This window comes from Argentina silus, assembly GCF_951799395.1.
Source record: "Argentina silus genome assembly, chromosome: 20".
In the NCBI taxonomy this organism is placed as follows: Eukaryota; Metazoa; Chordata; class Actinopteri; order Argentiniformes; family Argentinidae; genus Argentina; species Argentina silus.
The window spans coordinates 6,973,792-6,998,713 of NC_139674.1; the positions used below are offsets into that span (position 1 = coordinate 6,973,792).

Sequence of the window (24,922 nt, forward strand, 5' to 3'; positions counted from 1 at the left end):
ACATTCAGCCTGTTCTAAGAAAAGGAGGCCTGCCCACTCTGTGCTACCCATTGTTGGCAGCAAGGCTGAGAATCAAAGGGCTGTGACCTGGGCTGGCTCTGCCCAGCAGGACTGAGGGAACCCTGCTCTGTGGGCTCACTCCAGCCCCTGGTCCCAGCTCGGCCTGGGGCACCACACTGGGCCACCCCCTGGTCGTGCCGTTATTTCCCAATCTCATCAATCTGTCAGCTAAGCCCTGTGACATGCCGCACAATATGGCCCCACCGTATTTCTCCATTAGTGCCTCCTCTCACAATATGGTCCCAGCATTTCTATATTAGCCACATCTTCCACTGGGCGGTGCCCCTGTAACCCCCCCCCCCCCACACACACACACCCCCCCGCCCCAGTAACCACCATCAATACAATCCACAACCCAGCCTACTTTCACGGTCCCACTGTCCTCTGTATTCATCAATATACTGAATATGCATTAAAATCTAACACAGAGAGACATAACAATAGTCAGGTTAATAATAGTCAGATATTCCTAACCATCCTGTAGGTCTTTCTTCCATTCACTGATACAGCTGGTGTACGCATGTGGACAATTGGCGCACTGGCCTGAAGTTAGCTGAAGCATTAAAGGTAATCAAGAAAACAACAAAAATCACCCATTCAGTTGAAGTTGGGCACATGTGTATATGGGTAACAATGATGGAGAGAGGGAGATAAAAAAAGAAAAAGAAAAAGAGAGAAAGAGAGACAGAGAGAGAGCGAGCGAGTGTGTCTCTCTTTGGAGAACCTCGCCACTGGATTGGACTCACTTTAGAAATGGTCCATTCAATTCATTTCCAAGTGAGGAAGAAAGGGAGACTCCAAACTATACATGAAGTCTTTTCAATGGTGAATCTCTTAAGTAGCAGAAAGGGGGAAAAATGGGGGCGGGTGCATACATTTTACATACACAAGGCAGCGGGCAAACTGATTGTTGCTTCCCCAAAACTTTTTTTTAAACCAGAAAACACTTTCCTTGCTGAATAGGCACCTATTAGTGACTCTATTATAGGCAAGGGCTCTTCAATGGCTCCTCACTGTGTGTCTTTATCATAGTCAGGCCCTGAATGCAGCTAGCCCCCCTCCTCCGCTAGCCCCCCTCCTCCGCCTGTCCCAGCTCCTCAGAGACTGTATTGATAGGTAGGAGAAGTGTGGTGATGGGGTGAGGTGGGTGAGGGGGGGTGAGGTGGGCCACCCCCCTGTTATGAGCTCCAGGTGTGTGGTGGGTTAAGTGATGTGCTCTGAAACCGCTAAAGGGGCCCATTGTGCCGGACACTTTTTTCGCCACTTGTTCCAGAAACCTGAAAACAGTGTTCTACATGCATTAGCTGATCTCCATAATGCTACGCCCCCCGCACCCCCCCCCCCCCCCCCCCCCCCCCTCCCGGCCCCAAAACAAGTCAGGCCTCCAGCGAATCGCTGCACACCGCCTTGTAGCCCTGCATTGTTGCTGGATTATTCAGGAGTTAGGCGAAAGAAAGAGCTGGAGGGACTGGGGAGTGGGGTGTACTTTATCTCCAGGGGAGACAGCCAGAGCAAAGAAGGAGCTTCTTTAGAAGATTGAGTTACTGCGGCCGAAAGGCCTGCAAACACCTGCAGACGACAGGCACAGGGAGGCCGAGGCAAGGAGCCCCTGTTGTTTATCTACCCGTCTTACTGCCCCCATCCCGAAGCCCAATATACCTCAACCTCCTCTGAATCCCCAACATCTACCTACAGTGTTATCCCCCCATAACAGACCCTAACCCCAACCCAGGGGAGGTAGAAATCGGAGGACAGGCTCATTGTAATGCACGGAACGGAAAAAGGAATGGTATCACACACATGTTCCTCATTCCGTTCCATGCATTACAATGAGCCCATCCTCCGATTTCAATCTCCACCAGCCTCCCCTGCCCCTATGATGCTAAACAACTCCACTGTACACTAACTGATCCATCAGAATGTCCCCCGTCCCCCTGTCCCCCTGTTCTTATTCACATGCACAATATCAATATTTTAACTACTGTTCAAAGCATCTACATTATGTGTTTGAGTGAGTGGCTTTATCAGTGTGTGTGTGTGTGTGTGTGTGTGTGTGTGTGTGTGTGTGTGCGTGCGTGCGCGTGCGTATACAAAAGTGTGTAGAATGAATATCAGAGTGAATGGGGGGGTGTTCGTGCGTGCGTGTGTGTGTGTGTGTGTGTGTGTGTGTGTGTGTGTGTGTGTATGTGGCTGAGGGAGAGGCTGAGAGAGAGGGGCTGTATGATGAATATGGAGGCATTGTCCAGCCATGCTTACCTCCACGGAGAACCATCTGCTCCCTGTCAATGCGTCACCTGCTCGTCTGAGCCGTCTCCACAGTAACCGGGGGAGGGGGATTAGGAGAGGTTATGCCTTTGAAGGGAGGGGCCACTGGGGAGACAGGGAGGAGGTTGCCTGGGGAGACCAGATCCAGGGTTACTCAGAGAATGTCGTCCTCTGGTGGCTGACATATCTGGTGCCAGACAGTAACTAGCAAACTGGCCATTTTATTTTGGTCCATTTAGAATATAAAAGCTTTTAATGACATCATACGACAGGAACAGCTAGCCTATCCAGGTATTGAGCCTATTGGCTGGCTCAATGATGTGCATCGTGGATGATTAGTTGTTGTGGAGTGATGTCCTGACTGTATGGGGACAGTGCGGGGACAGACGAGGGTGAGAGGGGTATTGTATGTCCCTGGAGGATGTCGGTCTATCACAGGGATCTAATTAAGGCTCTGTTTAACAGGTACAAACGCTGTGCAGTCTGTCTGTGATCGGCATGTAAACACACGCCTCAGCGCAGCTTGAAAGAAGTGTGTGTGTGTGTGTGTGTGTGTGTGTATGGGGGAGGGGGGGGGGAGTTCACAATGGAACCGATGAATGCATCAGCCAGCGCCTGAGCAGCCGAAAGTATGGAAACCCTCAACCCACAGGAGTAAACAACCCAGCGACATCATCAAGCTTAACTGATAACATACAGTATAGCCTAAAGCATGCATTCACAGAGGTTTGCCCAGTATGAATCATGAACAAACAAGGGTTTATTTTCATGTACATACTGTAGGCAGACAAACACACATGCACAAATAAAACATGGGTGACCCTAAACCTTCATGCTTATCCACGTTAAAGCAAAAAACTTTGTGATATCACAGAAGCCAGTATGGAGGGGAACTGCCGTAGGGACTAGAGAGTGAATAGGTTCTGGTCTCTAAAGAATGGGGGGGGGGGATGGTCTGAATGACAGGTGAAAGTGACCAGGCTGTAGGGAGGAAATACCTATTGTGTTTGGTCAAGAGGGGGCAGAGAGCAGGAGAGGGGTATAGGGCCTGCTCAGCCGCCCGCGTCCTCCTGCCGACTACATCGTCAGCCAGCTTTCACACCCGGAGGCCTTTAATGGACTCCTTCACTCTCTGTGCCTCATCACTGCCCTCCCCTTGGGACACCTTATAACATGCACCCACCCCCAGGTTAGAGACCCAAACCCCCCCCTCCCCCTTTCATGTTGTGGAAACAGGCCTCGTATCTTATCTCCAGAACAGACGTATCTGATTCTGAACCCAAACCACTGACAGACAGAGGGAAACATCTACTGCTGAGAGCAGAGAGCCCACCTGTCATGATGAATTAATGTCCCTCCTCTACCTGTTACTCCATCAACCTACGGTGGCATTATGAGAGCCAAAGCTTTGCTCCACTGGGACTGTCTCAAATACAACATCCACTAGGCCCACCCCTGAATTAAATTAGAATTGAAGTTTACTAAAAGGTTCATTAAAAAAAACTGTCGCTCCAGTGGCCATCATTTATCGTTATTGCTTTATTTATAATTAAAACAATAACCTTCCTCTAATAGCGAAGCCTAGATACAGTATTGCCATTTTGTAGGTCTATTTTTATCAGGTCAGAGACACAACCCAACCCAATAATCTGGCAATTCATCAAAGACTTTTAACAATGTCTAACTGTCCATGAGTCTCCCTCCTCTATTGTGTGGAGTGATTATTCCTCTGACTATCCTCCCTTCTCCAACTCTGCTTTCGCCCTCCGTTGGGCCTTCATCTCAGTGCTTGCCTGGGTGAGATGTGATCCTGGGAGAGTTGCTGTCAGGGCCACGTGTAGTAGGGAGGTGGCCGGGGGTGACTTTACTGGGTGTAAAATTCAATTATGCAGCGGGTGAGCGTGTCTGAGCGTGTCTGTTGTGAGCGGTGGGCGCACGGCTGCCCGTTCCCAGCGTGCGGCGAGGGGGTTAAGTGCCACAGAAAGCCTTCCATTATCCTGAGTGAGAACAGCCCATGTGGCTGGCCGCGCAGCCCCCGCTCTCTTTCACTCTCTTTAGAACAGCCCCGCTGAAAGCCTCAAAGTTTCATTCTCTTTTCTTTGCCCCCCCCATCCCCCCACCCTCCCTCCCTCCCTCTTTCCCTTTTTTTATCCTACTACCAATCTCTCTCTCTCTCTCTCTCTCTCTCTCTCTCTCTCTCTCTCTCTCTCTCAGAAAAAGAGCTTACACAATGGCAGTAGAAGGCTGGAGCAAATTCTTCAGCACCCCTGCGGACAGTGGACTTTGGAGCTGGGAGACGGTGCACATGTGGACCACATTCACAGGATGTCCGTCAAAGCAGTCCATAAATCAACAATGTCTCTTATGCAAACACAATTAGGCCTCACAACTACAAAGCTCATGATCATCTCCACCCCCCTCTTCCTGCAACTCATTTTTATACATATCTCAGTCATCCAGATCACTGGTAAACAAAACAATTTGGATGCTTCATAGGAACTTTACAGAACATCGATCGTTGCCGAGTGTTGCATAAGGATGAGTAAGACAAAAATATTTACACAATATTTACTTACTGGAATAAATGTGAGAAACATTTGGGAAAAGGCATGATCTGAGTGTTTCCACCAGACAACGTTTCACATGAGGCACCATTGACAAACGTCCCAGAGCACATCTGGCCCATCAGTATTTGGTGAGAACGGATCCTTTGTGTGAGACACAGAGAATATGACTGAGGCACTATGGAGCAGGCCGTTGGACACACGCACCGAGCCACTTCACATGATAAACGAGCATTTGTCTCTGTCACCGTTAATGATAGTTAATGATGCAGTGAGTCCCCCATCGGCTGTACAGTGTGAGGAAGACATTGAGGAAGCTGACCACACTTTAATGAGGTTTAATGGCACCATTATTGAAGAACTGACCATCTCTGTGCACATATTCAGCGGTCTATTGGTATCTGAGGAGAAAGAGATGATAGCAAGTGTGTGGACACGGTTTTAGTGACTAACAGTGAAAGGACATCCCTACTACAGCCTGTATAAATGAATGCCCTTACTGTATGTTCAGTAGTTTGAGAAGGGAACAAACGTCAGACATCTCAATCCATCTATCATCCCATGTCACTACATGGTTGGTGGGGGTGGAGGAAAACGGTTCTTAATGTTGAATTCCTTCCTTGGTGTGTGTGTGTGTGTGTGTGTGTGTGTGTGTGTGTGTGTGTGTGTGTGTGTGTGTGTGTGTGTGTGTGTGTGTGTGTGTGTGAGAATGTTACCTTGTCCGTTGGGTAGTCGACAGGGCGTGTAATAGCGAAGATGGAGATGAGAGGTGGACCTGCCAGGTTTGCTATAGACGGAGTATAGGCCTAACAGCAATGAAAATAACGGCTTAACCTAGAACTTATCCAGAAATATTGTTCACATCGATGGGCATTATGCGCCTTGCTAGTCGCCTTGCTAAAATGTTCATAGCCTACACCTGATTAAACAGCTGTTGACAGGTTGCGTTGACAGGTTGCGCGGTCAGAGGTTGTTGTGTTCCTCATGAGCTTGAATGTGGCAAATATGGTCCATACAAAGTGTAGTAATGGAAGTCAATAATTGGACATAATTTGTGAAGCTGAAAGGCTCTAACTGATTTAAACTTTTCGAGTTACCGGAGAGGCCTACCGTTACCGACACTGCCATCCAGTGCCCACTTGTGATAGCTTTGATTTCGCTCGAGGAGATTAAACTGGTCTTGCAAACTAGATATCTGATTATTTCAGGTTATTTCACGGTTATATCGATAATGAACTAATAAATGGCGATGAATAAGATTAAACAAAGATGAATTTGCTAATTTGCTAACATGCGTAACTTGATCACATTATCACATTAAGCCTTCACATTTAAAAGAAGGTAAATTAACCAACCGAAACAATGATCTATGGTGGTGCCATGGGCCGGAAGTTATGGATATAGAATATGTAGAGGCAATAAGTAGTGGACCTGCTGTAACCGCCTACCCTTGTATCCGCACCTTGATCACCTGTTTAGCGGTTGTTTGGCGTCACCTTGTGGTCTTGAGTAATGGCATCTCCATTGGAGGATGCTGACAAGTAAGGCCAGGCAAGCAATGTCCCAACCACTGATCTGTATAGATCATTGGTCCCTACTAACTAATATACAATTCTAGCTAACCTGTAGCCTATCTGCTCATGGGCACAGCTGAATAGTGGTGCTTGCTGTCATAAATACTTTGAAAACATTAGGCCTATGCGGGTTAATTGTTTATTGTTTAAAGTGGTGTAAAATAATGATAATAATCATGAGATATAGGCCTAAACTAATGCTAACGATTCTTTTCATAAATGCCTTAGTCATCTAGCGGGTGTTTGGATGGACGGGAGCTTGGCAGCAGGTAGGGATGATTATAAACAGATACCCTGCAGCCCCTGCCCCAGCCCCGGACAATCAGAACCAGATGTACCATTATAGCAGCAAAAACAACCCAAACTCGTCGCGTGACAGGGATACAGGGGGGTGTGTTGTCACGTGAACCAAATTGCTGAAGTTGAACCAGGGCTGCTCAAACAAACTCGACCAAAGCACACACATATTCAACATCAGCAGTTCCATACCTGTGCAGAGAGAAGACCGGATGATGGACGCAGCGTACAGAAAAGTGAACGGGGACCATGGTATAGATAACCATGACGGAGAAGTAAGGCTTTATCATGACTATAGTTCTATTATAATATAATCTTATACAATGCATCCGAATATTAAATATAAATATATAAAACGTATGAATAGCCCTTTCAAATTATGGTTATATAGTTCATTAAACGTGTTGTTATTATTGATAGCCTGCTTTAGGCTATTATTTTTACCTACTAATATCTACTGTTATTACATTATGATTAGCATCATCATAATTATTGCCATCGCAAAAAAACGTCAGAGGAAAGTGACGGTAAGGGGTGCACTACACCTGAGATAGACCCTCTATTACAAATGTTGCCACTGTATAACGTCTATATTTTGTGAAACGACCAAGAAGGGCAGGTATGTGGTTCATTGTCCTTACCATAGGTGCTGGAATAGTCTGGAGTTAGAATGTGGAATGGCAGGTATGTGGTTCATTGTCCTTACCATAGGTGCTGGAATAGTCTGGAGTTAGAATGTGGAATGGCAACACAGATAATTGTAAACATCTCATGAATAAAGTTGAATAGCAGTGACAATGAATTCGCATTATCAACATCATTAAATTAACAATATCAATTTAATCTTGAATTTCATTTCAACAACTGTTGCTTGTGAACACCATGTTATTATATTGTTTGTATCTGCTGATTTATGATTTCATATTGGACTGGAAAAGAGTGACAAAAGGGTAGGTTAGAAATTAATTGCATTTATCTGTTTTGAATATTTTAGCTTTTCGTAGAGGGCATAATTCAAGGAGGTGTGCTGAGTAGGGAAACAACTCCCTTTGGAAAGAGGGGGTCATGTTTGGTCATTACTACGGAGGTCATAGTGGAAAGGTTAAAGGTGGGAGAGCTTTGAAGAGATAAGTCCCTTGGAATGGAATTGTCATGGGTTATAGAACCACAATTTTCACACACGCATGCACACACACACACACACACACACTTATACAAAATTATGCTGACCTATTAAAGGGTTAGGGTTAGGGTTAGGGTTAGGGTTAGGGTACGTGCATGTATGGGTTGAGTATGTGAGTCATATTATGCATAGTCAGTCGTGAGGGAGAAGAGTGAGCAACATGTGTTTGCAGTTCGAGAGATCAGAGAGAGAGAGAGAGAGAGAGAGAGAGAGAGAGAGAGACCGAGGAGAGAGGCAAAGGGTCACCACACTACAGAAGGTTCACTTTAGGAAAGCACAACCATGTCGATCAGTGTTTCATAAACAATCCACTGCTGAAGCTACAGGATATGAACTCTCCCCACTAAAACACCCCTCGGCCCCCCCTGCAGCATGGTGCTTAGACAGAGAGACATGCACTTGTATTTTTCCATACGCATTGTACAGTTATTTTATGTTCTGTGGAATGTGTGTTGTTTGTGCCTGCCCAGTCACATTGCTCTTCCTCCTCTTCTCATATCTCTCCCAGAGAAGAGGTTCCATGTACCTGGAGGAGCAGACCAATAAGGTGGGGGTGCTTTCCTGCTTCTTCTCCCTGAAAGAGGAGGTTGGGGCGCTCGCTAAGGCCCTGAGGCTGTTTGAGGTAAATCCCCCCTTCGCATTCATAATATGCACAGATAGTATACAGTACACAATACAGACACACACACACACACACACACACACACACACACACACTCATGCATAACAACATAGCAATACACAATACACATACTGTACATATAGACACTAAAAACAGCAAAATGTCCCTCACTCACTTTTTTCAGCTCAAAAACGTCTGATTCGACTATCACTGACACAGAAGTGTGAATCACATTACATCTATGATTTTAGAGATCCAATAGTCAAGGACCAAAAAAGCCAAGAAAGCTTCTCACATCTTATACCTTCTGCAGACCAGAAGTAAATTCATCATCAACTGGTTGTCAGAGGTAATAATCCTGACCATCACACAGAGGAAGATCAGACAAGACGTTTACGACGTTTACCTGCCATTTGTCAGTCAGACAGACCATTTAAAAAAACCTTCTTGCTGACTTACCCAGACCTTTCCTCTTTTCCTCACCATCTAATAATTTACAAGGCACTTAACGTTTCATGAGACGGTCTGGTTTCAGTTAGCCACAGATGGTTAGGGAAGCCACTGACCATCCTGCATCCCAGGGACCAGCCTGATGGAAGGACCTGTGGAGAGGAATATAAAGTACCCAGCAGGAACACATTGCACCCTGCTGAACTTCCTGGAGTACTGGAGTTACAGTAAAACTGTAAAACCTCGCTCACACTTTTTTCAGCTAAAACATGTCTGATTCGACTCCTACTGGCACAGAAGTGTGAATCACATGACATGTATGGTTTTTGCCAGGGGGTGTGGAGGTGTGGAATGTATTGTACTTGCAGTGGTATTGTAACTCTCTGCTCCACCATTGCTATACGCTTTATACAAGGACTAGAACTGGACAGGAGACTGGTCTTAAGAAAGGCTGATATTAAACAGTCTCCACAGTCCCTATTGCATCCCTATGTCCTTGTTTTACTTTACTGTACTACTAATATACTGTTCCCCCTGAGGAAGAAATAATGAAACTTTCTGCCGATAGAGATCTTTTCAGAATTCCCAGAATAACAATTAGCTCACATTTAACAAGGCAAAAGTTAGAGGGATGTTTTTTCAGAAAGCATTGTTTACATATCATTAAATATGGCCAAATATCACACCCCCTAGATAGTGTTATTACAGTACCCAGGGTACCACACAGTTAGAGTAGCCTACTATAGTATAGTCAACGCATCAGTACAAGCTACCACAACTTTGAACTCTCTGTGATGTACATTCTGTTCAGAGTTATGGCCTCTGTAGGGAATTAGCTGTCTGGATTATACACCGTAGTGTGTGTGACTCCAAAGCGGAATAAGATGAAGAGCTTTTAGAGGCATGACTCCATTAAGGATAATCTATCAGTGTTAGTTTGACATGTGTTGGGTTACATTGACCACTTTATTTTAAGCCAGGCAGTGGGTTGGCTATTCTGTTTGTGAAATAATCAAATAGTGCGTTGGAAATCACCCATCAAGTCCTGAATCAGGTATTCAGTTACTTGTATACTGCCACTGCATTGATTTTGCCCAAGTAGTGTTGTGCCACCCCCGGAAGGTCAGCCTGTATCAAGGTACATGTTTTTATTTTCTGTTGACTCAATGGACTACGTGCTCCAGGGCATTGCTGATTGGCAGCACTTTCATTGTGTAACCTTCAACAATTAAGCGATTTATCAAAGTTCAAAGTTTGGTGTCTAAGTCAAAACTGTTCAGATTGGAGTGTTCTGTTTTTAAAATGTTGAGAGAGAAATAAGAGAGAGAGAGAGAAAGAGAGATAGAGAGAGGTGTGTGTGTGTGTGTGTGTGTGTGTGTGTGTATGTGTCTGTGTCTGTGTGTGTGTGTGTGTGTGTGTGTGTGTGTGTGTGTGTGTGTGTGTGTGTGTGTGTCACAAATCAATACCAAGTATCTGCCAAGTTCTGAGAAACATGAGAAGCTCCTCTGGACCTATGGGCTGCCATTCCCCAGATCCACCCCCTACTCCACCTCCTCTCCTCACCGCCACACTCCTCCGGCAAAAAACCTCCCCACCAAACCCTTTTTTTTTTGTCCAACCATCTCCCTGCCTCCCCCCACCTCCCATTCTATAAAACAGGCCATATACATCCAAACCATCAACACACCCCTTTCCCTCGGACAACCCTCCTCTGTAACAGTAACATCTGGATCCCCCTTTGTCATCCCTTTGTCACCGGATGTATAGGATCACCTGGACAGTCTGGGAACGCAATGTTCCCTATGTGAAGTGCAGTGAAGCATCATAGCTTTGCTCACGTCCAACTCTGCACTCTTATTAGGGTTTGAGGTACTGAAAATGACCAGCACTGCACTGTAACTGGAATCACAACAAAAATAATAATTGGATGATTAACTTAAACAGTCAAGAGGAATTTAAGCGCAGTTGCGATCTCTACATCAAGCTGCTCTGCTCACTGTTTATCCGCCTGAGAGCACATGTGACCTGGTCTTGTGTGGAAGTCATGTGAGGGGTCAGCTTCTCCATCTGTAAGCTTGACATGACCACACCAACATTTCTGACCTGAGGTGTACGTTCCTACCGTTCCAACACTCACCAGGGTTAAGTGACATCTCTGAAGAGAATGGCGCCCAAACGGTTCTGTGTCCCTATTGGTTAAGGGGCCATATTTGGCCCAAATAAGCTGACTCATTGTTTTGTAAGTGCTGGGGATCCATATGGCCTTCATAGCGCCAATGTGGTGGAATGGGATCCAGATGGAGAGGGAGAAGGGGGCCCAGCCCTGCCTCTCTACTGGACCTATGGCAGTGAGCTATTCCTCTCCCTCCCCTTCCCCACAGTTACATAAATAAACAAAAACACATTTTAATTATAATTACCCCTTTAAGAATGTTGTTTGTCTCCTGGAACAAGCCACTCAAGTCTCTCATAGATAGAAATATTGGAATTGATACATACACGTATGTGCACACACACAATTTCTAGCAAAGGTCTCTGGAAAACATTACCTGGTTTTGTTTGGTTTCTAAATTAGAGGTTTTTTGGAAGCTTCTCAACTATTTTGGAAAGTGATGCATACTGTTGTGAGCCTGTTCAGTGCTAGAACAGTCGGACTCTGGTTAGTTCTATAACAGCCTACAATCAATTAGCTGAGCTGTTATGACCCCAGGGCATGGTAGACTCCAGAAAGTCTGCCAGCTGACCTTGTTTAGACATGCACTTAGCGCCCTCTAGTGGTAAAACAAAAGGAGATGTTAGAGTCTCGTTTTTTCTAGAGGGGATTTTCAGGGTACAGTAATCATTTTAAGGTGGTTGAAATCAACTTGATTTTTTATTTTATTGTTGTTGTTTTTTTAACGTAAGGAACAAAATAGTGTACTAATCCATAGCATGGAATGGACAGTGTTTTAATAGCCTCTCCTGTCTCTGTGAATGGCAGGAAAAGGGGATCAACCTGACGTACATTGAGTCTCGCCCCTCACGAATGAACAGCCAGGAGTTTGAGTTCTTCATCGACGTGGACTCCAGCTGCTCACAGGCCTTGGATGAGGTCATCGCCGGCTTACGCACAGAGATCAGCGGCCACGTGCATGAGCTCTCACGCAACAAGAAGAAGGACACAGGTGTGTGTACAAGGGCGTGTTTGAGACCGCAATATATGCATAGCAAGATGTTGATCAATCAAATCAAACAAACTAGGACATTTTACATATATTCAAAATCATCATGAGTATTCTTGTTGTTGTTGTTGAAATATCTGTTTGAAGAGTATTTTACAAGCTTAGGATAGTTACTTTTTTTTCCTCCAAAACATATATACTCACTATTATTTTCCAAATTCAAGATATAGTTTTGATGATATTTTGCTCTGGTTTTACATATAAGAGGGAGATAGACAAAGCCAGTGTGTCACATGCATTGAACTCCGGGCGGCGCTTTACCAGACAACCAGCCAGATGTGGTGATGGGTGACCAGTCGTCGCCACGGTGACTGATGGCCTGTCTCTCACCCCCCCCCCCCCCCCCTCCTTTATTAGTTGTTTCCAGAATGACATTAGTTTAGTTACTGAGGACCAACAGGCCTGTACAGAACAGAGGTTCAGTGTCGCCATGCCCCCCCCCTCCCCCCACCCACAGAACAGACAATCTCTGTCACAGGCTCGGAGCGGGGAGACCCTAACAAGGTCATGGCTCACCCAGGACACAGGCAGACAGGCAGGCTGAGACAGACAGGGCCACCACGGAGCCTCCCTTGACCCCAGCCTAGCCTACGGTCTACCGGACAGGGTCAAGTGGATCTGGAGATATTTATGGCCTGGGATGCAGACAGCCTGTTTTTAGAGGAGACTGGTAGGGGTCTATTGTTCGCTGAGCCCCAGGCTGGACCACACTGCCCAAATGTAGATTAATGGTTCGACCACAGTGTGTCTGACTGTTATAAATCCACATGATTCAATGGATGACCTCGGCTGCTGCTCTGTTCAGTGTCAACGTTTCTCCGTTCCACAAAACATCCTATAGGCAAACTCTCCACAACACCATCCACGTCCATATTAATTTGCGCTCTACTTGTTTCCATCAATCTACGTTGTACAGTTGTACACTGAACACAAGGCAGGCTGAGGGCACCATTAGAGAGAATGAGAGAGAGGGACACAACAAGAGAAGGCTTTTTGGTCCTCTCCATTCATGTTGCTATCAAATAGTTGTGCTCTTTATCTCATGAATTTGATCCAAAAATCATTATTACTGTAAACTGACTTCACTTTGCCATCTACTGGTCTGAATTGGCTCCATACAACTATTTTACAGCTCAAATTCTGATTTGTCAAATAGCTCCATTGCAAACACTTGATCAAGACATGTGCATTAGCTCTACAATTACTATTACCTTTCTGAACATTATGAATTATGATATCACATATATCATATTCAGTTGTACCACTGCAGTTGTTATAGTCATGTGAACTGGATGATGATTCATTCTCCCCCCTACAGTCCCATGGTTCCCCAATGACATCCAGGAGTTGGACCGCTTTGCCAACCAGATTCTGAGCTACGGGTCGGAGCTGGATTCTGATCACCCAGTAAGGACCAAGCCATTTATCTCTGTCTGTTGACAACATGTGTGGGTGGGTGTATGTGTGTGTGTGTGTGTGTGTGTGTGTGTGTGTGTGTGTGTGTGTGTGTGTGTGTGTGTGTGTGTGTGTGTGTGTGTGTGTGTGTGTTTTGAACACGTGTTTTTTTATGACAGACTCACACAAAGATGACAGCCCCACTCGGAATGGAAATTGTCCAGGCCCACAAATTGATTTCATTGCTTTAATTGGGCCCCTATAATTATAGATAATTGCTCCCTTTTGCCACCGCCATTAAAGTGAAATGTATTCATCATAAGCAGCAAACACTGTACAAAGGCTTCATTTGAATATGCATTTCAGTGCTCCTATTAAAGTGGGAGTGCATAATGCTGTCAAAGGGCACAGGGTTTAGTCCCAGATCTCCACTCTTTGATTTGTGACGCTCTGCCACTGCTGGCAAGATCTAACATCGCTGTTTCTTTTTGTCTCCCCCATCAGGGCTTCACAGACCCTGTGTACAGAGCCAGGAGGAAGGAGTTTGCTGACATTGCCTACAACTACAGACAGTAACTAACTAACTAACTAACTAGAGCCTACATTTCTACCATTTCTCTAACAATAGCCTATAAACGTGCACAATGAAGCTCCACTCGCGGTGCACCGTGGTTCTCTCCTCCGGCCCATTTCATTCCCCGCTTTGCCTTTTATTGAAAATTACCACAAACAAAAGGAGGACAAATGACAGAGTGGAAGTGGTGGATTTGAAGCCTCTGGCTTTGTTGGAATAATTGAGATGTATTATTCACCGGCACTACAAAGAGCACCAGCCCCAATGAAACGCCCACAGAGAGGGCTCACATTTACATAGCAGTGGGATCGCACTGGTCGCCCACACCCCTCTCTTCCCCATAGCCAGCCACTGTGTGTGTGTGTGTGTGTGTGTGTGTGTGTGTGTGTGTGTGTGTGTGTTTTAACACTACGTCTCTCTATTTTCTATCTCAGTGGCCAGGTCATTCCCAAGGTGGACTACACTGTTGAGGAGAAGGCCACATGGGGCACGGTGTTCACAGAGCTGAAGACTCTGTACCCGACGCACGCCTGTCGTGAGCACAACCGGGTGTTCCCCCTGTTGGAGAAGTACTGTGGCTACAGGCAGGACAACATCCCCCAGCTGGAGGACATCTCACGCTACCTGCAGTGTAAGAGGACAGACAGCCCCATCGCAGCTCCACTACCACCATGCACGAACCCCGGCATGAGTTTATGACCCCAATTTTACCAATAATGTTGTTTCCGTTTTCCATATTGTTCTAGCTCTGGATTTGGAATCCTTATACAATCCATTCCACTTTGGAACTGAGAACCCTCTGTGTTCTAGTGACTGTGGGAAGGGAGCAGAGCATGTCTAAGTGCCCCATTTCCTGTTTGTCTAGCAGTATCCCATATACACTCATACACTCACATGACGCACTCCCCCTCTGTCTGTTTCAGCATGCACGGGCTTCCGACTGCGCCCCGTTGCTGGCCTGCTCTCCTCCCGTGACTTCCTGGCTGGTCTGGCCTTCCGAGTCTTTCATTCCACACAGTACATCCGCCATGGATCCAAACCCATGTACACACCTGAGCCGTGAGTATCAATCCCTATCACACCATAAAGCAACTCTCTAATGACACACTATACCCCATAAACTGGAGTACTCTATTTGAGGAAGAGGATGTGGTTTAAGACTGTGAGGGAGACAGATGGTCATCTACAGCAGAAACAGGCTTGTGGGTGATTTTAATGTTCATACAACGGGTTGATGAAAACAAGCATTGTGATTGGCCGAGAGGCGTTCAAAGCCGTGATTTAATAACGATAATGTCACGATTACATCACCTATTATGATATTCCTACGCCGCAATAGATTTGTGTATCACGTTCCCTTGACAACATATCATAAAAAAGTGCAGGGCAGAAACCACCACAGTCTATCAGCGCAGGGCAGAAACCACCACAGTCTATCACAAAATAAATAAAATAAATCATTGTTTTTTTGTCCCAATTTTTGGATTTCTTGTGTAAGTGTTAATAATGGGCATTATTGCTTGAATGTAATATTATATATAAATAATACAGAGCACAGTGTATCGAATTTTAAAAAGAGCAGTCAATGATATGCTGTAGGCATTGACTCTGTTCCCATCTCTCTCCATACATGTAGGGATGTCTGCCATGAGCTTCTGGGACATGTTCCTCTGTTTGCTGACCCCAGCTTTGCCCTGTTCTCACAGGTAAGCTCCCCACCGGATTCATCCTAATGCATGTACATCAGTATAAATCAATAACTGCTAGTGTAGTTATTACTACAGTAAAACATATTACCCATTGATGGAGTGGGAAAGGACGCTGTCCTGTGGAAGTTCAACTGCAAACACAGGCATGCTTCGCCGAACAGTAGATACAATACACCAGGTTTCTTCTGATATTGTCTTGACAAATGTAATCTAAATAAAAATCTTTTTTTACTCCAGAATATTTTTGTCTGTGACACTGAGCAATACCCTGAAGCAGGTACACTGTATCACTGTATCATCTTACATCTACTTACCAGAGACAATATTGTTGATGTTTATTTGATTCTGTTCTGAACAGGAAATTGGTTTGGCTTCCCTGGGTGCCCCTGACGAGTTCATTGAGAAGCTTGCTACCGTAAGTTTTGAAGACTTTTCATATCTTTCACATGAACGACAATTACAAGTTGACTGTGCACTATGATTGCCCTTATCCAGAAACAGAAATTCATTGTAGCCCTCGGCTACCTTGTGTCTGTCTCCAGGTCTACTGGTTCACAGTGGAGTTTGGACTCTGCAAGCAGGGCTCTGAGATCAAGGCTTATGGAGCGGGCCTCCTCTCATCATTTGGAGAGCTGCAGGTAAATGGCCTGTGATGAAGTGTGTGTACTTCTGGTTGGAACCACTCTATAGCAGTAAGTGTTTATCACTATGGCTATTTTGGGGTTGAAGGCCAGGAGTCCTCCACCTCCTCTGTATGTTTCCCTTTCAGGTAGACATGCACTATAGCTCTGTTACAGGGGGGGCTGGTGGAGGTAGAAATTGGAGGACGGGCTCATTGTTATTCATGGAATGGAATGAGGAATGGTATCAAACATGTGTGTTTGGGACCATTCCGCATTACAATGAGCCCATCCTCTGATTTCTGCCTCCAACAGCCTCTACTGCTTTGTTATGTCCATGCACTCCAAGCACCAGCCTCTACGGCTCAAACCCACCTCCTGCAGACCATCTGCGGTTGTAAAAGCCTCTGGTCTGGCCCAGTGGGCTGTCTGGCAGTGGGTTAGTGGTCCATCTTGGGCTCAGGTTAAATGCGTCACTTGGGGAGAGTGGGGTGGTGTGGGGAGTGGGTTAGTGGATCACTGGGGAAGTGGGGGAGATAGAATGTTTTGTTACCACGGTCATATGTTACATCAGAGGCTGTCAGTAAAGGATGTGCAGTTTACTGAATCATATCAATGTCTCATGCTGTGACCGGATTCACACTGCATTTCCTGTGTATGACCAAGACTTAATGGCAGCCTGAATTTCACTGAGGAATTTAAAGGACTCTCCCTCATACCTCAAAACACACCCATTGTTTGATATTGTGGAGTCATTTATACAGTAACAAGGTCACTTTCATATTACTGAAATGCATTAGTTGGGATGCAGGAATCACATGTGATTGTTGTTTTCCAGTACTGTTTGACAGACGAGCCCAACCTCCAACCCTTTGACCCTGAGAAGACCAGCCTCCAGAAGTATCCAATCACAGAGTTCCAACCTGTTTACTTTATTGCCGAGAGCTTTGAGGATGCCAAGGAGAGAGTGAGGTAGAGACAAACCCCTTTATGTTACAGGTTAATGCCCTCCATTCACATTCACGTGTGATATGATATCCCTTGCTCTCATTTATTGCAAATGTTTAATAATAATATTATATTTGTTTACAACAGGAAATTTGCAGACACCATCCCCAGGCCTTTCTCGGTGCGCTACAATGCCTACACCCAGAGTATTGAAGTCTTGGATAACACTCAGCAGCTGAGAAACTTGGCTGATAGCATCAGTGGTGGGTAACACATTAGTAGTTCTGTGAACCTTATTTTTTGTGTATTTTATGCAATTTGAAGTAGTAACTCACTTAAGCTACCACAGCAAGACTAGACCCAGACACTAATAATATCTAATAATGTCACCAATACACAGAAATAGATTTGAATGAGAATCTTTTTTAAGTCCAACCATTAGCCTAAGTGACTGGAAATAGCCAAAGGAGTATTGCAATTAAATCCAAAGGAACTGAATAGATAAATATGTCTGTGAAGATCCCCTTTAGACAAGATACCTTAATGTACCGCTATCATGTTTTATTTACTTCAGGGGAAATCGGGATCCTGTGCAATGCCCTGAAGAAGATGGAGTAAGGAAAACACTTATCGATAGCTTCGCTGAAGCGCACAATGATGGAATCTCTCTTTGTACTTATCTGCATGCTTGTCCTCTGTAACATTTATTAATTGAGATATTAAATATTTTACTGTGCTCTGCTGCTTCTATATTAGTTGTCATTCAAACAAGTTATGCTAATATACACAGGCTACTGCAAATCAGATAATTACAGTAAATAGTCATTTTAAGTAGAACATATAAATATCGAATATGTACTATTCGCAGTAATCACACGAATGCTAGCCTACTACTCTCATTGTAAATATAAGCTCCATAAAACAAATATAGACTCAGACTATTAAAACGAAATATTCGATGAGCGTTAGATTTATGTCAATTAATTGAATTGTGTTAACTGTTACAAGGAAAAACAATTCACCTGCATATATTCCAGATATCCAACTGTGCCGCATTCATTGACAGGTTAAGTGGCGTAATTTTCCAAAACCAGCTGGGACCGATGCATATAATAACGAGCTCTTTGAGCCTTTGAATATTATGCCTACTTCAGTTGTTTATAGGCTCTCTGTAGCGTTTAAATTGGCTTTTATTAACAAATGAATACTTGTGTATTCACTGTGTACGTAGAACACAATATAACTATGCAATGTGTATTTCAATAAATTGTTAGATAATGTCACATTTTATGTGTTTGATTATCCTTCGATTATTGATCTCTGAGGCTGCCAGGTCCACTGTTTTTCTATACTATGATATCTCTTACATTACCCGTTTTTATGGTATAGTATGCATGAAATGTGTTGTAATTAACTTGCCTAATAAATGACTTTACTGTATATTCTTTGTCATAATTCGGTCATTCAATACTTTAAAAAAAAGTATTATTATTATTATTATTATTATTATTATTATTATTATTATTATCTGAGAACATTAGGCTGGCCCACTTTAAACAGGGCCTTTACAGTACCCTGGACAGCACTCGATGACCGATGTTACCCGTTTTATCATGAAATTATGTAAGTGGAAACGTGGGCTACCTATAAAGGTCATGGAATGAAAAACATTAACATCTATAAATGATATAATTCAGCCTTATCTTTGTTGTCTATAGGCTACACGAACCTATTTCTATTCGCTTTTATTAGCTATTCTATTCTATTCAATTATCTGTTTTTGTACCTTAGAAAAGAGAAGCGATATCATGACGCATAACACCTAAAATCAGACGTACGTATTTGCGCAACTAATTTCCATAAGAAATTCTGGTGGCATGGTATATAAACAATTCTCCCGGCTGATGGCACAGATTCGAACACACCGTTGTGCCTTGAAGAGCCTCAGTGTGTGTCCAGCATACTCGCCATTTAGAGCAAATAAATCATAGCATACACATATCAAATATCAAATATCAAATATCATCTAGAAGAGAGTCAACAACACCCAAGGAACTTCGATGAAGACAGAAAGTGCAGTGTCAAACGTTCCGTTCACCGGCAGAAAGCGGAGCCTTATCGAAGATGCCAGGAAAGAGCGCGGGAGCGGCTCTTCCGCCTCTCCAGGTCCATCAAGATGCGGGGACAGCTTTGTGTTTGAGGAGAAGGACGGGACTGTGACATTAAACATTATTTTCGCACTTAGCAATGAAAAGAGTGGAGGGTTTTTTAAAACTGGCAAAGTTTTGGAGGTAAGCATGCATGTTAATTTATTAATATGGGTTACCTTGCAAGTTTCATATTGAATCGAATTTGATATCAAGAATTGTGCCTTCCAGACGTTTGAAGCCAAGCTTCTGCACATTGAAAGCAGACCAGGGAAGAAGTCCAAAAACAGTGTGACGGATTTGGAGTACTTTATGAAGTGTGAAGTGCATAGCTCTGACATCGACATATTTATAAACTCTCTTAAAAGAGTTGCTGACGATGTACGCACGATTCCAGAGGAAAAAGGTAATTATTATTATTATTACCAATTGATTATATATGTATTATTATTATTATTATTATTATTATTATTGTTACTAATATTATTAGCATCATCATCATCATAGTAATCGCTGTTGCAGTTGTTGATAGCACAATAACACTAATTGATATTGCATACAATCATATTCAGCAATTATAATATTATTTGTTATTATATTATAATACTATTTTTTTCCTCCCCATATTTTAGTTCCCTGGTTTCCCAGGAAAATCAAAGATCTGGACAAATGCAATCTGATGATAACTAAATATGATCCTGATATGGACCAGGATCATCCTGTGAGTATTTCTTTTCATGCAAAGTAACCTCACCATTTATGTGACACTGATAAACAAAATGAATGGCTACTGCACCATATCTACAGACTTAATTGGAGTAAATATACAATAAATAATAATCAATAAATAATCAATCTCTATTTTACAGGGGTTCAGTGATCCAGAATACAGAAAACGAAGATCTTTCATCTCTGAACTTGCCTTCAATTTCAAACAGTGGGTTGATCTCATGGTTATTGCATTAAAAACATTTTAATATTGGTCTCATTCAGTCAAACAAACTGATGTTGAAATAACAGTTAATTAATGCATCTTCTGTATGTTTTACAGGGGGGACCCATTACCAAGAGTAGAGTACACACCAGAGGAGGTGGCCACATGGTGAGATTCATAGTTGCACATCAGGAGAGGCTGGTGGAGGTAGAAATCGGAGGACGGGCTCATTGTAATGAGGAATGGTATCAAACACGTGCGGTATCAACACCATTCCTCATTCCATTCCATCCATTACAATGAGCCCGTCCTCGGATTTCTACCTCCACCAGCCTCCCCTGTTACACATATGCCATAGATCCGTTTTCTCCAACTCCTTGTGGACCTGGAGAGCTACTGATGTGTGTTAGCTCTAGTGCAGCGCTAGTGCATGTGTGTTAGTGCTGGGCTAGCAAAAAAAAAAAAAGCTGTTCATGACCAAAGCTTCAGACCCCGGGGGGGGGGAGAGGAATGTGTCTATCTTAAAGACGATGGAGATGTGAGGAGGGGGTCTCAATGACTCTGGTCTTGTTCAGGAGAGAGGTGTACCGGACCCTGCGGAGCATGTACCACAGCCTGGCGTGCAGACAGTTCCTGGATGGTCTTCAGCAGCTGGAGAGGGAGTGTGGCTATGGGGAGGAGAGCATTCCCCAGCTCAGGGACGTTTCAGCCTTCCTCAAAGGTGAGAGACGGCAGTTTGTCAAGCTGCGTGACCAGCCTCGTCACGCATGAAACACCGGCTGAGGGGAAACCCAAACCCTGCACCTGCACGCTAGCTTTTTTTTCTGGAGTGTTTCAAACCCTCCTGGTTGTTTTGAGACTGAATGCTGTCTTGTGTCTGGTTATTTTCATGTACAATAGTGTCACAATAGCCATGCCAGTGTTGCTGGGGTAGTACATAGTGAACATGTGAATGTGGCCATTGTGAGTGTGTCTGACAGTGCTGTTCTGTTGTGTGTGTTCTGGTGCGCTCAGAGAAGACAGGCTTCCAGCTGCGGCCCGCGGCAGGCCTGCTCTCCGCCAGAGACTTCCTGGCCAGCCTGGCCTTCCGGGTGTTCCAGTGTACCCAGTATATCCGCCACTACTCAGCACCCATGCACTCCCCTGAACCGTAAGGCAACGAATGCTTCAGCATCTAGCATGATTATTGAACTGTATATCTGTGTGCACTTACATATGTATTCACTACTGTTTCAATTCGATCCCATAGGGATTGCTGTCACGAATTACTTGGCCATATTCCGATGCTTGCAGACAAAGAATTTGCCCAGTTTTCCCAGGTAATAATATCTGCACTTTCAATGTTGTCATTGTGCAGTAGTAGGCTTATCAAATGTGTATCTCTGCATGGCACTCACAATTCTTTGTCAATTCCAGGAGATTGGTCTTGCATCACTTGGAGCGTCGGATGAGGATATTGAGAAACTCTCAACGGTAAGAGCCAACATTTGTGCTTTAATAATAAAGAAAATTGGTTGCCGAAATGTAATCTGGATACTGTATTGTTAATAATGTGCCTGCACTGCCATCTTGTGGTTAAATAAAATACTGCAGAATGTGATCAATGGCTTGATGCCCTGCTATGGGGTTGGTTGGCTCATCCCTTGTCCTTACCCACACAGCTGTATTGGTTCACGGTGGAGTTCGGACTCTGTAAGCAGGACGGAGCAGTGAAGGCCTACGGAGCTGGCCTCTTATCCTCATATGGCGAACTCATTGTAAGTTGGATTTATTATTTTTTTAGGGTTCTCTATGCTATGCTCATTTTCTGAGTCTGTCACTAATACTCTCTGACCTCTCTTTTAGTATGCTCTCTCTAACGAGCCAGAGTACAAGTCTTTCAACCCTGAGGAGGCTGCTCTCCAGCCTTACCAGGACCAAACCTACCAGCCTGTTTACTTTGTGTCCGAAAGCTTTGAGGATGCTAAGTTAAAGATGAGGTACACAACTGCACAGTACATGTTGTGTGTCTATGTAAGCACGTGTGTGTGTGTGTGTGTGTGTGTGTGTGTGTGTGTGTGTGTGTGTGTGTGTGTGTGTCAGACTTGTGCTAGGTAAACCCCACTGCGTAACGTGTATTAAGATGTGTGCATCTCTGTGCTGCAGGCGGTACTCCTCGTCCATCCAGCGGCCCTTCTCTCTCCGCTATGACCCGTTCACCTCCAGCCTGGAGGTTCTGGATCAGCCCAGTAAGATTCAGAATGCCCTGGGTCAGATGAGAGAGGATCTAAAAATCCTGTACAGCGCCCTGGAGAAGCTGGGCTGAGTCCACATTGAGCCAGACCATGATTGATACACAATACAGCCAGAAACCCCATTTCGAGCCTCTACATGGATGGATGTCAACTGAAAAGCACAACATAATATATTTATTTACCCGAGTCATTAAGAGCCCATTGTACAGTAGGTGTATTCATTGATATGTAAAGTATAAATGTAATGTGAAGAGAATCATCAAAAGGAATAAATCTATTTATTTTGAAATATTTCTCCGAAAGAGCTTCGGTCCAATCCGAATAGGTCAGAGTGAGTGGGTGAGATTGAGAGATGTAGAGAGAAAGCACTAGTACTTGTGTGTGAGACAAAGTGAAAATGTAGTCCAATGTACATGCGGCTATGCTGGGAGAGAAAGGATGCGACGTCGTCTGTGTGTGTATTTGTGATAGACAGAGAGGGAGAAAGAGGGCGGGACCTCTACAATATACTGCAAAGCCATGTGCTTCTCATTCCCAAACCAACTGTTTCCATTTGGAAAATTCTTGGAACCCATTTGTCGTCACGTGTTATTAAGCAAAGGGAAGGAGCTAATTATGAATGATTTAAGTATCACGTTTCCTCAGCTGGCCGCAGCCAGAGCCAGTACTGAGGCCCAGTGGATCAGAGCTGGACCCGGTCACTGGGACCTCACAGCAGAGCAGAGTGCGGTCAGTGGGGCTTTACAGCTGGCAGACACTATCTTTCTTTCTCTTTCTTTCTCTCTCCCCCTCCCCCCCCCCCCTCTCTCTCTCTCTCTCTCTCTCTCTGTGACATTTCCTCAATAATTTAGCCTGTGAGGTTTCAGAGGGTGTCTTTCCATATCGATGACAATGCGTCTGTGCCTCAGTTCCCTTCTAAAGCTTGAACACAAGTCAGTCCATCTACAGTGACCATAAAACATTATGATGAACACAGTGGCTGTGAAAGCCTCCAGCCACCCGATGTGGGAGGCCTTCCTTCCCTGTGATTCCACTGTAAATCAAGCTCCTTCACTCTCTCTCAGAGAAACTCAAATCTTGTGTTTGCAGTGCGGAGGAAATGGTGCACAAGAGGGGAGGACTGATCTACCGCTTGACTGGAGTGCAACAGTGCACACATCCACTTCCTTCAACTAAAGTCCAACACTTAATAATTTCTAGCGTCTCATCTTACATGCAGCGCACTCAAATCCACAAATCCCTCCGAAACCGCTTCTGGGATTCAAATCTGCTGAGCTCCAAACAAAAGTGTGTTACCATGGCAATAAGATAACCACCATGGGTTCCAGCAAAATTCTTGTGCCTCAAATACTACCCACAAATCCCAAATGCTGCATCATCCTGCCTCCAAACGTAAGTGTTCCCTTTGCTAATGTCATGGCCATCATTACCTTGGCATGCCCGCCCTCTCCAAGCTCAGCCGAGGGTCATAGGGTTCAGTCCTCCGGGCTAAACACACAGATAAAACAAAAGAGCACATAACTGTCTGTGAGACATTCATCAGAAAACATGCTGCCAAGTCCAATGATTTCCTAAGAATCACTTGGGCACTGACAACCAAGATAAAACAATACACGTCAACGTGTTCCAATGATTTAGTGTACGCATATTTATTCTGTTGTGGCATTCTACACATTCATCCAGGTCAGTGCAGATTCACTTCAGAGTACGGACTGTTTTCCACACCATGAAATAAAATCCTCATGGGAATAAAAGAAAGTATTTTGCCTCAAAGAATATAGCCTACTAATCTCTTCCTTTGTTTTCTCTCATCTCATACTCCTCACTGCTTGCATTTCTTCTTCTCTTCTTGAGCCCCTGGCTTAACGTGAGCGGGCTGGGGAAGAGCTAGCTGAAGGCACCGATGTCTGAAGTGGTAGAGGAGATTACAGAGACAGCAGTGGAGAGTTCACACCGTCTGATTTCTCTTTGATCTCTTTGATGGTCTCTTGGTTTGTTATCACATCACCGCAGGAGATGAGGTTCGATGCCAAGCGCTACCCGCCCCGGCCTTGTTCAAAAATGTGCAAGATAATAAGTGGTCATAGGAGCACTCATGACGATAACAAAGGAATTGGTTTCCCGA

General features: G+C 44.4%; 2 protein-coding genes across 2 annotated transcripts; both read left to right on the forward strand.

Annotated features, from left to right (window-relative positions):
* Positions 1-8,463: 8,463 nt before the first annotated feature.
* Positions 8,464-18,890, forward strand: pah (phenylalanine hydroxylase; the record flags this gene model as incomplete). Its single annotated transcript, XM_083691994.1, has 12 exons — positions 8,464-8,565; positions 11,996-12,179; positions 13,555-13,643; positions 14,136-14,203; positions 14,640-14,836; positions 15,129-15,264; positions 15,842-15,911; positions 16,273-16,329; positions 16,457-16,552; positions 17,373-17,506; positions 17,630-17,745; positions 18,057-18,890. The coding sequence occupies 12 exons, from the start codon at positions 8,464-8,466 to the stop codon at positions 18,098-18,100; spliced, it is 1,293 nt and encodes a 430-aa protein (XP_083548120.1). The 3' UTR covers positions 18,101-18,890.
* Positions 18,891-19,542: 652 nt separating this feature from the next.
* Positions 19,543-22,868, forward strand: th2 (tyrosine hydroxylase 2; the record flags this gene model as incomplete). The annotated part of the gene is made up of 12 exons (XM_083691812.1): positions 19,543-19,773; positions 19,861-20,035; positions 20,262-20,350; positions 20,499-20,566; positions 20,681-20,731; positions 21,139-21,284; positions 21,578-21,713; positions 21,813-21,882; positions 21,980-22,036; positions 22,225-22,320; positions 22,409-22,542; positions 22,709-22,868. 12 exons carry the CDS (start codon positions 19,543-19,545, stop codon positions 22,866-22,868), a joined length of 1,413 nt encoding a protein of 470 aa, XP_083547938.1.
* Positions 22,869-24,922: the final 2,054 nt, after the last annotated feature.